We start from the raw sequence: 15378 nt of genomic DNA, 5'->3' as shown, positions 1-15378 counted from the left end.
AGTGTATTGTAGTCAACTATTTGCTCGTTAGGTGGATCATACAGCCTTTACAATCCCCTGCCAACATCATGCTGCCAGGGGATGATGGGAACTGTAGTCCATAACATCTGGAGGGCCGCGAGTTTGACACCTATGCGAACAGTGAGACAGAGCGCTAAGCGATCGCGGCGGGAAGAGATCAGGAGGAGATTAACGTTCTTGGGTTTGAAGACAGTCCCTTCAGCTAGAACGGCTGAAATATTTAGCTCCTTCCTTACCTCAAACTCCTTCAGAATCAAGGAATGGCAGAAACTTATTGTGGACTCCTGTTTTTCAAAATGTGTGGGACGTTCTCTCTCGTGAGCTGGAAGAACCAAATGTTTTGCACTGAGAGCCTAATAAATAAATCAGCTGTTTCCCTCTCTTGTGTCTGAGGCCAAGTTCCTTGGGGAAGAGTATTCGAAGGAACCTGATGTAGACAACTGTGGCCATTCAGGATTATGTGAGCAGCAGTGGCGTAGGAGGTTAAGAGCTCGTGTATCTAATCTGGAGGAACCGGGTTTGATTCCCCGCTCTGCCGCCTGAGCTGTGGAGGCTTATCTGGGGAATTCAGATTAGCCTGTACACTCCCACACATGCCAGCTGGGTGCCCTTGAGCTAGTCACAGCTTCTCGGAGCTCTCTCAGCCCCGCCCACTTCACAGAGTGTTTGTTGTGAGGGGGGGAAGGGCAAGAAGATTGTAAGCCCCTTTGAGTCTCCTGCAGGAGAGAAAGGGGGGTTATAAATCCAAACAACAACTCCTCTTCCTCTTATTCTTCTTCTATGTAGGATCAAAGGCAGAGCAGGTTTTATTGAGTCCAAACATGCTCTATTTGGCACTCAGATAGCTCTTCTGTTTGCTTCCCATTGGTCATTCTGCTCCAATGAATCACCAGGCACCAGTCACGAATTCCCGAAAGCTCATGGTTGGACTGGCAGGAACCTTGTGGTGACTCAGGTGTGCAAGACGACAACATCCCAAGTACTGATTTCCATCACCAATTACCCCTAGGGTTCTTCCAAACGGCCCTGATTACAAACATAAGAAGAGTTTGGATTTATACCTTCCCCCCTTTCTCTCCTGTAAGGAGACTCAAAGGGGCTTACAATCTCCTTTCCCTTCCTCCCCCCCCCCCCACAACAAACACCCTGTGAGGTGGGTGGGGCTGAGAGAGCTCCGAAGAACTGTGGCTAGCCCAAGGTCACCCAGCTGGTACATGTTGGAGCGCACAGGCTAATCTGGTTCACCACAGCTCATGTGGCAGAGCAGGGAATCAAACCCGGTTCTCCAGATTAAAGTGCGCCTGCTCTTAACCACTACACCAGGAGGATGTTTATTTCAGCTGGATATAGTTCGCAACTCCCTGGTAGTTCTGCTACTCAGCACAAGGGTCTATCTTGCCTGAGCTGAAGAACTTTTTTTGTTTGTTTTGTTAGGGCCCAGGCTAAGGGCCAAACTAGTTATCGTGGTAAAACGGTTTCTCTATATACCACTGAACATACATCAAGGCAGTAGAAGAAGAAGAGTTTGGATTTATATCCCCCCTTTCTCTCCTGCAGGAGACTCAAAGGGGCTTACAATCTCCTTGCCCTTCCCCCCTGTGAGGGTAGGTGGGGCTGAGAGAGCTCCGAAGAACTGTGACTAGCCCAAGGTCACCCAGCTGGCGTGTGTGGGAGTGTACAGGCTAATCTGAATTCCCCAGATAAGCCTCCACAGCTCAGGCGGCAGAGCGGGGAATCAAACCCGGTTCCTCCAGATTAGATACACGAGCTCTTAACCTCCTACGCCACTGCTGCGTAGGGGAAAGGAAGCCAATGGATGCTGACATGCCTCTCATTCCTCCTTGCAGCTGGTTTTCTCTTCAGTCTCTGGCTAGGTCAGAAGGCAAACCATTGGATCATGTCCAACACCACAAGCGTCTCTGCCTGTAATTCACGCCCCCATCTCCGTTTTACAGAGGGTTTGGGAAGAACTTCAGCACAAAAAGCTCCTTGACTTCTGGCAGCTGGTGGGGCAGGTGTCTTAGACTTGACTCGTAAGATCTGGGGATGGCAGGGTTTTGTTCATAAGCATTTTATTGTCATTGTGCACGCACAATGAAATTTACAGCAGCATTCCTCAATGCACACAATTTCAGACTCATACCCCATCCTCACTTTCCCCTTCCTCCACCCATCCCTACACAGCCCCAAACACATCAACACGAAGCCGCGGAGTTTAGCATAGCCACAGCTCTAGAGTAGAAGCTGCCTCTAAGCCTCTTTGTCCTAGTTTTGATAGACCTGTATCGTCTGCCGGATGGTAACAGTTCAAAAAGAGAGAGTGCTGGATGAGACGGGTGTCTCAGAATATTTTGGGCTTTTTCACACTGCTTAGTTTTAAGTGGGCTTTGTCAGTCTTTATTTTCATGACGACTTTTAATAAACTTCTGACATCCCCCTGACATCTCTCTCTCTCTCTCTCTCTCTCTCTCACACACACACACACACACCCACACACACCCAGAGATAGTGTCATTCTATTACTTTGTTTCCCGAGAAGATTTGTTGTCTTTCGAGATTTGTTTTCATACCCTCTCGTACATGACTGTGAGTATTGCTCTGAAAGTGATAAATAGTCAAGCTTGGAAATCACTGAGCCGGTATTGCGTTGGCACAAACCCTCTCGTAATAATCCCAACAAATTCCAGTAGCAGACCTGGCCGAGGGGGGGTGGGGGTGGGGGTTTTGAGAGGGAAGCTTTGGGTGAAGTTCCAATACAATTTATTCCTTTACTATAAGTTACAAATCCTATACATATCTTACAGTTCCTGCAAACAGAATTAGTTTCTCGCGCTGGCTTTGATAGGGACAGCTTCTATCAGCTAGCAATCGAAAGGAAGAGCTGTCCCTGCTTCTCTGTTGCAGTTTTTCTCTACGGAAGGAGAACCTCCAACCCAAATTTGAGAAATGACTGATTTAGGGGCTCCAGCAAAGGGGCATGAGGGGCTGGCTGTCTTCTGGCAGAGCCTGGGAGATCTGTTTCCAGAAGGCAAGTCCAACCAAACAGAAACCTGAGAGGAAGGCCGGGCCCTCAATTTGCCGGACATGTCACGGGAAAGGCAGTGTTGTTGTCGGTTGTTCACATGCGATGGGATCGGCTGGCTACCTCCAAGAAAGCCTGCTCTGGAATGCGGAAGGAAAGAGATTATAGTCACAGCTCCCAAATACCGTGTTGGCTCAAGGGAGAACTGGCTGTCAGGCAACACGACGCACCTCGGCCTCCTTTGCTGCTAGCGGGGGGTGGGTGGGTTTCAGAGCTCACAAGCTCCCTTGGTCAGGCGTCCCCTCCGGATCCCTCTTCTTGTCCGGCCGGCTGGCTTTTGAGCCTCCGCTCCGGCATCTCTGCCTCCTCTGGACCAGGCTCCGAGTCGAGATCAGGCTCCAGCGGGAGGGAGGGGGGCTTTGCCTGCTGAGCCGAAATCCCAGCACCTGAAGAAGGTAACCAACACCAGAGGCAGTGAAATGCAGGTGCTCCCCACAGAAGACCCTGAATTGCTACTCTGAAGCAAGAGGCTGTCAGGGCCCCAGGAGACCCCAAGCTTTTCGGGCTTGTGGGTACTTTTGGGATTTTGAAGGAGGAGGAGTTTGGATTTATATTCTCTCCCCCCCCCCTTTTCTCTCCTGTAAAGAGACTCAAAGGGGCTTACAATCTCCTTTCCCTCCCCCCACCCACAACAAACACCCTGTGAGGTGGGTGGGGCGGAGAGAGCTCCGAAGAACTGTGACTAGCCCAAGGTCACCCAGCTGGCACGTGTGGGAGCGCACAAGCTAACCCGGTTCCCCAGTTAAGCCTCCACAGCTCAAGGAGCAGAGCGGGGGAATCAACCCTTGTTCTCCAGATTAGACTGCACCTGCTCTGAACCACGACGCCACGTTGACACAGCATGGCGGGGTGGAGTCGCAAAACAGCTGCCACGAAAGGGCTGCTCGAACCTACATTCAGTCACACAATGAAGAACCCTGCCAGTCAAATCTCCAAAGGCCCCTCAAAATCCCCCCCCACTTTCTTAAGATAGTTGGCGCCAGGAAAGGTGACAGCCAGCAGAAGACTGAGTGTTTGTGTAACCCCCATGCCCAGAAAGGGGTGGAGACTAAAAGCAGCAAGAGGCTACAGAGCTCATGTAGTTTGGAGGAGATGAGGCTACCAGACTTGGACCTTTGATTTAGAGGAAAGCCAGGAGTGTAATTTTGGCACTTCAGATAGCAGGATCATACTCTCATCAGCCCCTGCCAGCATGGCCAATTGGCCATTCTGGCAGGGGTTGATGGGAATTGTAGTCCATAACATCTGGAGTGCCAAAGGTTCGCCACCACTGGTACGCCCTTAACACCTTGCTAAGGGTTTTTTGTGTTTGTAATGGGTGAGAGTTCTCCTGGAAACCTTCATCCTGTTGAATCCTGTTCACCAAGCCCTTGGAGTCTTCAGGAGCCAACCCACTTGCAGAAAGAATTGGACTTGGCAATATCAGAAGGCCGTAACTAGAAGGACTTGAAATGAAACCTGAGCAGGACCTTGAAGTGTGACGTTAAATGTTGATGTTTGATGTTATATGTTAAGAAAGTAAACCATTTTGTTTTTAAAAATTGTGGTTGCAAACTCATTCCAAGTTCTGCCCCACAGAACCCACAGTTAGAGGTTACACTTGGACAAGGGATAGGGTGTGCGTGCACTACTAAAATAAAACACAGGGTTCTGCCTACCTGGTAGAAACTGAATCGTCTTCCCATACCCAGCAGCCGAAGACATGGCTTTTCCAAGGGTTTGGTTGGAGCCCAAGGGCTGCGTCCCGGGAGGCTTGCTGGCCGAAGCCCCTCGCTGCTTTGACTTGGAGTCTTTGGCAGGCTTGGCCCAAACCGAGCTCTCTCCCAGCTGTAACGCGGTGCCCAGCTTCTGGGCTACGTCCACCATCTGGTTGTGCAAAATAAGGGGGGGGAGGGAGAGGCCAGAACGTCAGGTCGAGCACCGTAAGGGGCCTACTTGGACATAAAACCGCCTTTCTAAAGCCAAGCTTCCGCATCTATCGGTGGTGGCAAGATTCCTCGAGAGATGCCGCTAGTCGTCAGCAGCAGCAGAAGGCCATTGCTTTCACATCCTGCACGTGAGCTCTCAAAGGCACCTGGTGGGCCACTGGGAGTAGCAGAGTGCTGGACTAGATGGACTCTGGTCTGATCCAGCAGGCTAGTTCTTATGTTCTTATGTTCTTCTTATGTCAGCCCAGGGAACTTCTCACGTTCTGGGAAATGAGGGTCTCAAAGGAGTGGGTAGCTCTAGCTCAGCATTCCAGGGTCACCTTCCATATACAGGTATCTGGTACATGATTCCTGTTACCTAAAGGTCCTTATTCACTCCAAAACTTTACTGTCAGGCCAGGTGCAATTCCTTCCCATCAGCCCTTCTTCAAGCGCGGCGCTTTTCTCGAGGATTCCATTACAAAGACAGGGTGCCTCTTGTTGCATCAGTAAATCCCCGGCAGACGATTAGTTGCATATTTTATCGATTGTCCTAAAATATCTTTGATTTCCCAGTGACCTGATTTCCAACTGTATCTATGACTCCATCTCCGAGGCTGAGATTGCAGTATTTTGGGAGAGCCACTCTTTATCCCACCTCCGCCTTCGGATCCTTTTCCTCTCCTATTAAACTCCAGACCAGCTGATTTCTCAAAGATTTACTAAAGTTCAAGACAGTTAGGTAAATAAAACATAAAATGCATTTAGAGAAGGGTCCCATTGACCAGCTTTGAATGCTTCTTGTAGGATCTCTTGGGGACCTCCAGTCAAGAGGTGCTTCTCTTAGCTTAGCCCACGATAGAGTCACCCAGGCTTTGTCTCCCTTCTATTCTCCAAGAAAACTTTTCCCGGCCATGAGGTTTCCAAACCTTTGAAGTTTCATCCTAGCACCTTCTGCATAGTTTGTCAAATCTCGGAAATGACCGCTATGGATCTATTCTGGGATTGGATAAGGATCGGCATTGCAGGATTTTATTGAGTCTCCTCAAAGTCTGCTATATGACTCAGTATTCAGGAGAATCATGGTCTTGAGACCTTCTTCTTTGGGACAATTACTATAGTATCGTTCCTCTCGTGCCGGGAAGGAATTCCTACTAACATGTGGGCCTGTTTCTTGTTCGCTAAATAACAGTTGTCTCACAACTGAGACCTTGGAGCTTTGGTTGCAGTTGTAATTCTGGGAAGGGTTTGGGACTGCTCTATCCTTTTTCGCATTTCAGATTTTTTTTTTTTATACTGCTTCTTTAGATTCTCCATATACTGTATTTCATCGATGCCTACAAGGTTTAGGGAAATGAAATACAGACTGGTTTTAAGGAAAGTTCCCCCACGCTGCTTTCAAGCATGAAACTCCAGCAGGAGAGGCAAATGCGGCACTGCAGGGTCTTCACTGGGGCTCTTCAATGGCTCCAACTGTACTTCCGGAGTTGATCTCACACTCTTCATTAGATAGTCTAAATCAAGCAGACATCTAGGGGAATGTAGCCCGCAAGATCTTGAGCCCCCCAAGCGTGTGATCCAGCAGGTTCTCACAGGTTCCCCTAGAGAGCACAATGGTTTGTGTGTGCTGAGAGGGGTTAATGGGTGATTTTGCCACGGATTTTTGCCTTAGTTACCCCCCCCCTGCCTCAGCAGAAAAGTGAGAACTGTCTAGCAGGGGTGCACTGCTATGGCAGCTCAGCCAAGTGGGCATTCGCTTTCCTCAGCCTAAGGATCACATGCAAGGCCCTTGCCACAGCTCCCCGCCCCAGGAATGCTCCCGCCTCTGGAATGCCTGGCCACGCCTTCCCATCGTGCCCCCCGCCCCCACCCCACTGGCGCTACGCCACAGTTTGAATCCCACCACCATGGGAACCTATTACTAAAATTTTTGGATCCCACCATATGGGCGGCCACCCTCCCCCACCATGACCAAACAAAGTTTTTTTGCACAGGTCATCTCAAAGTCACCAACGGTTGTCCACCCCCCACGTGACTAAATGGCCGCAGCCTGGGAACATTTGACCACATATGTCCCCCTGCACACGCCCTGTAAATCCATGGTACCCCTCCGGTCTGTGCTCCATCAAGGCTGCCTCTTTAACATGGTGACTTTGCCTTCCAGCTCCTGGTACTGGAGGGCAGCCTGTTTCTTCTCTCCCTGGTTGTACAGCAGGATGGCGTAATTCAGGTTGACCAGGGGGCTGTGCCTGCGTCCCAGTAAAGACAGGAAATGCACATGGGAAGGACAGGGTTAAACGAGAACTGGCGCTGGGGGCCAAGTCAGGTGAATTGGATCGCTCATTCCGCTACAGAACCCTATAATGAACACTGGTGGGAAGGCGTCTCAGTTCTCCCTTCAACATTGTGCAAAAACAAGGACCAAATTTTGGATGCTCAACCAGAGGCAAAAAGAAATTAAGCAAGTGGCAAAAGGAAATGATTACTGGATTTTGAAGAAGTCAGATCCGGTTCCTTAGACAAACAGGAAAAATACCCAGGGGGAAGAGAATAGAGAGTATTGTTTGCAGCAAGGAACACGGGCAATGGACGCTTGTATTTGTGGACCGTGCTCTTGCGTCAGACTTTTAGCAACCCCCCCCAAGTCGGGTCTGAACGAGTGCCTTGTGGTTCTGAGAGCATTTCAGCCCAGGGTGGATTAGTCTACCACAGGGGTCCCCAAACTTTTTAAACAGGGGGCCAGTTCACTGTCCCTCAGACTGTTGGAGGGCCAGACTAAAAAAAACTATGAACCAATTCCTATGCACAAATGATTGTAAAATGTTTGATTTCACCTTTCAGCCTTTCTGTCATGGTCTATTTTTAGAACAGTGACCAAAGTATGTCAAGTACAGGGTGGGTCTAAATATTGTTGGGGAGGCTGTGGAATACCTTCCCCTGCAGCACAGAATTTTCCTAATGAAGCATTCCATCTAACTCCAGGATCAGGTATCTTCCTGGGTTCTTCCTCCCTAGCAGACAGCTTGTTTATCTGGCCAGCCTGGCTGATGCTACAATGGGTGTGAGGCGGAACAGAAAGCCTGAGAGCAACACATGGAGTAGCTGGAGAGGAAAGGGGGCGAGCAGGCGCTACTACATGCAAAGTTTCCAACTCTGGGTCAGAAAATTCATGGAGATTTGGGGTGCCATCATGTAATTGCAATCAACAGCCGCTAGTCACCGAGCCCCCCACTGCACATGAATGGAGCTATCTGCCATGCCTGGATGGGTCGGATAAACAGCGCCTTCAGGGCCACATTTGGCCCCCGGGCCGTAGTTTGGGGACCCCTGGTCTACCAGCACCATGAAAGGCACTGAAGAAACTAATCTCAAAGGATCTAGGGAAACAGCAGGATTATCTACCGCCTCCACCCCCAGTGAGAACGAGAAAAACACAGCTGGTGGGAAAGAGGTAAGCAAACATCACAGTCCACAGTAGTGAAATCAATTGGCCTACACTGGAGTAACTATCTTTAGGATTTCACTAAGTGTCAGTTCTGGGAGAAGCAGGTTCAAATCTGCCACAGACGCTTCCTGGGTGCCCTTGGCCCACCACATCCTCCAACTGACACTTTCAGAATGTTCCTGAACTCTTCACATGCCCCTTTTCAGCTGAAATTTAGGGGCTAAATGTCTCAAAATTTCAGTTAGATCCAATCATATCATACAGGCAATTATATATAATTAACCATTACCCTGACGACTTAGTGCATCAGCAATAATATTGTCCTTACCCTTTACATGTCGAATCTCAAATTCATAATCTTGTAGGGCTAAGGACCATCTCAAAATACGAGCATTGCTGTTTTTCATCTTGCTCAAAAAGGCCAAAGGATTATGGTCAGATCTTACAATAAACTTAGACCCTATTAGGTAAGGATGTAATTTTTTGATTGCCCACAAAATGGCGAGGCATTCCTTCTCGATCGTTGAGTATGCACATTCTCTAGGTAACAGCTTTCTACTAAGGAAAACTATTGGATGCATCAATTGGTCTTCGCCTTTCTGAACTAATGTAGCACCTAAACCTCGTTCCGAAGCATCAGTATACACTTCAAATGGTTTGTTAAAATCAGGAGCAACTAATACTGGAGCATTTACAACAGCCCTTTTTACCCCGTCAAAAGCAGTTTGACATCTATCGCTCCAAACAACTTTAAATGGAGCTCGCTTTTTACATAAGTCTGATAATGGTGTAGCTAGTTCACTTAGTTGAGGTATGAACTTTCTATAAAACCCAACTAATCCTAAAAAGGACTGAATATCCTTTTTTGTGGTTGGAATAGGCCAATTCTTAATACTGGCAACCTTAGCTTCAAGAGGCTTAATTTGACCGTTGCCGACACAGTGACCAAGGTATATCACCTCCTTCCATCCAAATTGACACTTATCAGGTCTCAAAGTTAACCCAGCTTCCTGAACCTTCTGCAAAACCATTCGTATATGTTTCAAATGGGTCTCCCAGGAATCAGACATGATGGCTATATCATCCTGATAACCAAAGGCATAATCTAACCCAGTAAGAACCTTATCAATCAACCTCTGGAAGGTTTTGGACGCTCCGTTTAACCCAAAAGGCATTCTCTTAAATTGAAAATGCCCAAGCCCGCATACAAAGGCTGTTTTCTCAGAGGCTTCTTTAGTTAGGGGAATTTGCCAATACCCCTTTGAACAGTCCAAGGTGCTTATAAACTTAGCACTAGCTAATCTTTCCACCAGTTCCTCCAAACGGGGTGTGGGATAAGGATCAAGAGTTGTCATTAGATTAACCTTTCTAAAGTCTACACACAGTCTGAATTCAGGAGGGTCACCCTCAGACACTTGCTTTTTCTTCACTAGTACTATGGGTGCTCCCCATGCACTGTTACTAGGCTCAATAATATCCCACTTCAACATTTGTTTAACCTCCTTCTCCACAACTTCTTTCATACGATTGTTAATAGGGTATGGTGTGGTTTTAATAGGTGCGACACTTCCAGTGTCAATGTGGTGGGAAATCAGGTGAGTCAAACCGGGCTGTTCAGTAAACAACAATTCAAAGTCCTTTAACAAATGTCTAACTTGCTTACATTGCCCTTCTGATAAACCATCTGAAATTCGAACTTTACTCACATCAGAACACTCCTCAAAATTCCATTCCACAAACTCATCTGCGTTAGTGTCAACTTGTACTGGAAAAGTCATTACAGATCTCTCACAATACGGTTTCAACCTATTCGCATGCACAGTTCTCTGCCCATCATCTTCTTGAATTACATAATTGTCATTGGGTAAAACCTGTATTATCACATAAGGTCCCTTCCAAGCCACATCCAACTTAACAGGCTTATCCACTGACAGTAATAAAACTTTATTACCCACTGCAAAGCTGCGTGGTCTAGCCTTAACATCAAAGTAGGTCTTTTGCTTTTGCTGAGCCTGCTTCAAATTCTCTGCTGCAGCTGTCCTTACTTCCTGCAGAGTTCTTTGCAGCTCACAGAAATATGCATTTACATCCTTGGGACAAGAGTTGTCAGTAAAGCCTTCCCAATTTGCTCTAGCTAAGCCCAAAGGACCTCTGATATCTCTACCAAACAATAACTGATTTGGACTAAATCCTAGGCTTTCTTGGACTGAATCACGGAGAGCAAACGTCAAATATGGTACCGCTTGATCCCATGAATTTGAATGCTTTAGTACATAAGACTTCAACAATTGTCCGTAGTTCTGAATGGCCCTCTCCACTAAACCATTTGACTGAGGGTTATACGCCACTACAGGGGCATGCTGAACCTCAGCCAACTCACAGAAAATTTTCATCACCTGTGACATCAAATTAGGGGCTTGATCAGTCATTAGTACTTTCATCACACCATATGTGGACACAAATTCCATTAAGGCCTTAGCTACTGACACAGATGTAATGTTTCTCACACAAAAGGCACAAGGAAATCTGGTTGCATGGTCAACTATAACTACAATATACTGTTTTCCCGAACTACTTTTAGGTAAAGGACCTAAAATGTCCAAACTGACCCTTGCAAAGGGTTCATCAATTACTGGGTAGGGTCGTAGCTCACACCTAGTTCTATCAGTAGCGTGCCCAACCCGTTGACATACATCACATGTCTTGCAAAAATCCTTAACTGCTTTAGTCAACCCTGGCCAAAAAAACTGCCTTTGAATTCTTTCCATAGTCCTTCTTATTCCTAGGTGTCCAGCCAATGGGACACTATGAGCCAGTTCTAAAATTTCTTCCCTGTACTTTCTTGGAATTACTAACTGTAAGGTTACTTTTCCCTTCTCAGAAAAGCCCTGCCTCCATTTTTGGCGATACAATAAGCCAGATTGCCATATAAATCTCTCAGGATTTTCTTTAGATACTTCTCCAGAAGCAACCTCTGCCTTTTCACATAACTCTTTTAAAGTAGTACATGATCTTTGTTCAGTTTTAAACTGCTCAGACCTTTCATGACATACATTTTCTTTATCCTCAAAATGGAAAGTTTCAACTTCCATAGCTGGACTAGGAGTGCTTAATGACTCATCTTTCTTTCCCTCCAATTGTGACTTAGTTAACTCAGCTTTTGCTGTCAACTCCACTTCCACCCCACTTTTTCTTTTTTGCTCACCTATATTTGACTTAAGTTTTTTTCCAGCTTTAGGAATCCTAGTTGGAAACTTTTCATGTACATCTTCTAATTCCCCCCTTTGAGCCTTCTGTTTCTCTCTTTTCTCAGTGCTTGTTTTAGCCTTTGACCTAGTAACTACTGCGTTCATTTGTCTAGATTGGTACAACACATCTGCTCCAATTATAAAAGGCATATCAGAAACATCATGTACAATGGCATATATGTCCTTTTCAATTCTGGGAGTCTGGATATGAATCAGTACTAAATCTAAGTACATAGGGGGTCCTTCATATGGGGTAACCTGCATCCTTCCCACCAACTGATGACTTATTTGCTTTAACAACTTTCTGTTGATAGAACTTATATCTGCCCCTGTGTCAACAGAACCTTCCACCCACAACTTCCCCCCAAGTAACACTTTCATAGCCCTGAGATCTCCAACCCACTGTCTCTGTTCCTCAGATATCACACTATTTACATCAACCAGCTGTAACTCTCCCATTCTCACTCTTGGTTCTTGTTCAGTGGATTTAACAAGTTCTTCATCACCAGCATATCTCTTAGTTGTCAGCGCAGAGTTTCTCCAGGACTTAGCAGAGTTCTTCATCACCACGGTGACCGGCTCTTCTCCTTCACTGGAACAAGCAGAACTACCTGGTGAATCATTAATCTCCTCCCAATCTTCATTTTGCACCAAAACCCGATTATTTCCAACATGTTGCACTCTTGTTTCTCTCTTATTTCTTGCACATTGTGATTTGAAGTGACCCCTTTCTCCACACAAAAAGCAGATTATATTCCTTGGTGTATAGATCTCAGCCGGTTTACTGGGCCTTGGAAAGAAGTCCTTTCTCTGAAGCAAACTTTTTTCTCCATCTTTACCCGTAAACTCAATATTTCTCGGGTTGGTTTTAAACAATTCTCTCTTCTCTGATACAAAACGTGCTGGTTTTCTTTCCTTGCTTTTTATGGCGGCCATCTGGTCTGCGAAAGCAGCCAAGTTAGATAAATCTAAGTTCTCTTTAGCTTGAACAAGAGCTGAGATTTCTTCGGGGAGTGTGTGAAAAAATTGCTCTCTTGCTATCAAGTTGCAAAAGTCTTCTATGGACTGAACCTTTGCAGCTCTATACCATTGCTGAACTATAAGTTTCAATCGAGCCATAAAAGCAACATAGCTCTCCTTCCTCTTAGGGAAAGCTCCCCTCAGTTCTTCTCTCAACTGGATCTCGGATTTTCCAAATCTGGCTAAGGCCTGCCTTTTAAAATTCTCATAGGTGGCTTCTTCCCCAAGTGTAAGTTCACCTAATAACTGAGCTAAATCTCCAGCAACGCAAGGCCATAACGCCCTCACTTGCTCTCTTCTGGGAACTTCATTTTCTCTCAAGGCAGCTTCAAACAAAGCTAAAAAACTTTCCACTGACTCACCCTGCTGATACCTGGGGAACTGTCTCTTCTGCCAAGCTGTAGTCGACTCCCTCTGTCTATCCTGCATCAGCAAGTTCATGGTGGTTTCTTGTGCGTGCATAAACGTTTGCAGCATCCTCATCCATCCCTCAGTGCTGGTTGGTACTGAGGAATCGTCTGTATCTATACTATCCCGTCTGGTTGCATTAACTCTGGGTAGTCCTCTGGGGTGTACTACAGACCTTTCTTGGTCATTCTCATCCATGTCTCTCAACTCCTTGCCATTCAACAGCTGTCCCGTGGCTCCCAACTCTTGAGCTACCACTCTGCTGCTTGATTCTGGCTCAGCTGAGAAAAATGGTGTGCATATTCTGGGCTCTTCCAGTGTGACCTGCACTTCATTCACCTTTTTAGATCGAGGTTTCACTACTGGTTCGTCCATCTGCACATTCAACTGAAATCTGTGGTTTGTACTAGAGCAAATTTACACTCTTTGCTTGCCAACAAAATGCTCACTGAGTGTATTTCAAAATCCCACCGCTGCCACCATGTCAAGGAAGACTCCACAGTCCCCTTCTACTTGAATTGCTTATTGATTCAATACACTCATAGAAACTTCTTTTTTGTAGTTTATTACATATAACAGGCAAGCTTACAAGTTGCTCTAACGAATTAACAAAAGAAAACTTCAGGAAAAAACGAACTGGGCTTCAGCTTCAGTTAAACCCTCACTCACTAACTGCCCTTCCTGTGTTCTGAGCCACATCCTCCAACTGACACTTTCAGAATGTTCCTGAACTCTTCACAGGGGGGAAGGAAGCGTGCAACTGATACCCACCGCTACATATTTCTTCTTGCCAAAGAAGCACATTCCAATGTTGTTCCAGAGCGGGGGGCTTTCAGGAGCGGCACACGCGACCACGCGGTACTTGGTGAGGGCCACGTCAAAGTCTCCGTGCATCTGCATCATGCTGCCGGCTGCCAAAATTGCCTTGAAAACAAACAATGGTAACTGGCTGAGGAGCTGGACTTTCCCCAGCAATACCGGATGGTGAAAACGGCAGAGGCCAGGCAGGCATCTAGAGCCGAATCTTCGTGACCATCTCCCCATATTGCCCTACAAGGCCCCTTCCGTTCTTCGGAGGGGAACCTTTTTGTCGGTCCTCAGACCGGGAGACATCCGACAGACTTCGACAGGAGCCAGGGCTTTTTCGGTGGAACAAACTACCAGCTTTTTCGGTGGAACAAACTACCAGCTTTTTCAGTGGAACAAACTACCAGCTGAGTTTAGAGCCCTGAGGGATCTACCTTCGTTCTTCGGGGCTTATAAAACCTGGTCGTTCCACCAGGCCTTTTCCAGGTAACCAGCCGACACCAACAGCTTCTCTCGGCCCCCGAAACGTGGGGGGAGAGAGGGCAGGAATGGGGGCAGGACGGTTGGATGTTGTAAGTCGCCATCTATTTTTAAACTAATTTTAAATTATTTATTAATGTACTGCTTGAGAATACTGTAGGCATTTTACAGTTTTCATGTTTAATGCCTCTCTCTCTCTCTCTCTCTCTCTCTCTCTCTCTCTATCTATCTATCTATCTATCTATCTATCTATCTATCTATCTATCTATCAAATTGACCATACCGCCCGCCCCCTGAAGGGCTCTGGGTGGTGCATGACCCAATACGTCAATTAAAACACATCATAAAAATCTTAAAACCATAAAACAGACCATATAAACCTAAAATCGGCTATCAGATGGCTATCACCTATCAGATCAGGGCGGTCAAGAAAATCGTATGCCCCCTCAATATAGCCCCTGCTCGATTACATCTAGATTATCCTCCTATGGAGGAGTCCGGCTGCTCCCTCGGGGAGGGTTTTAAGGAAAAGGGTTTACCGGGCGCCTTCTACTATGGTATTACCGCTGTTTTTAATGAAATTTAGTATATTTTAACGATGGAGCTTCTATGGGTTGCTGTTGTTTTAATTGTATAGTTTGCTCCCGAACTTGTGTTGTATTAGTTTTGTTGTACATCGCCCGGAGCCCCTCGGGGATAGGGCGGTATAAAAATCTGAATGATAGATAGATTGATAGATGATAGATAGATGATAGATAGATAGATGGAAGATAGATGGAAGAAAGATGGATGGATGGATGGATGGATGGATGGATGGATGGATGGATGGATGGATGGATGGATGGATGGATGGATGGATGGATGGATGGATGGATGGAAGATGGATGGAAGATGGATGGAAGGATGGATGGATGGATGGATGGATGGATGGATGGATGATGGATGGATGATGGATGGATG

The 15378-nt window shown here is 46.6% G+C and overlaps 1 protein-coding gene across 1 annotated transcript in view; it reads right to left on the bottom strand.

The window, feature by feature from the left end:
* Positions 1-2764: 2764 nt before the first annotated feature.
* The window catches only part of BBS4 (Bardet-Biedl syndrome 4), a 40078-nt gene continuing 27464 nt past the window's right edge, over positions 2765-15378 (bottom strand). The window contains exons 11-14 of the mRNA XM_048482050.1: positions 13871-14055; positions 7138-7259; positions 4762-4989; positions 2765-3489 (exon numbers count right to left, since the gene is read on the bottom strand). Coding sequence (XP_048338007.1) covers positions 3335-3489; positions 4762-4989; positions 7138-7259; positions 13871-14055 — 690 coding nt within the window. The 3' untranslated portion in view covers positions 2765-3334. The remainder of the gene's footprint in view (positions 3490-4761; positions 4990-7137; positions 7260-13870; positions 14056-15378) is intronic.

The sequence above is a fragment of the Sphaerodactylus townsendi genome, linkage group LG17 (assembly GCF_021028975.2).
Source record: "Sphaerodactylus townsendi isolate TG3544 linkage group LG17, MPM_Stown_v2.3, whole genome shotgun sequence".
NCBI lineage: Eukaryota > Metazoa > Chordata > Lepidosauria > Squamata > Sphaerodactylidae > Sphaerodactylus > Sphaerodactylus townsendi.
This window is presented reverse-complemented; position numbering and strand designations above follow the sequence as displayed.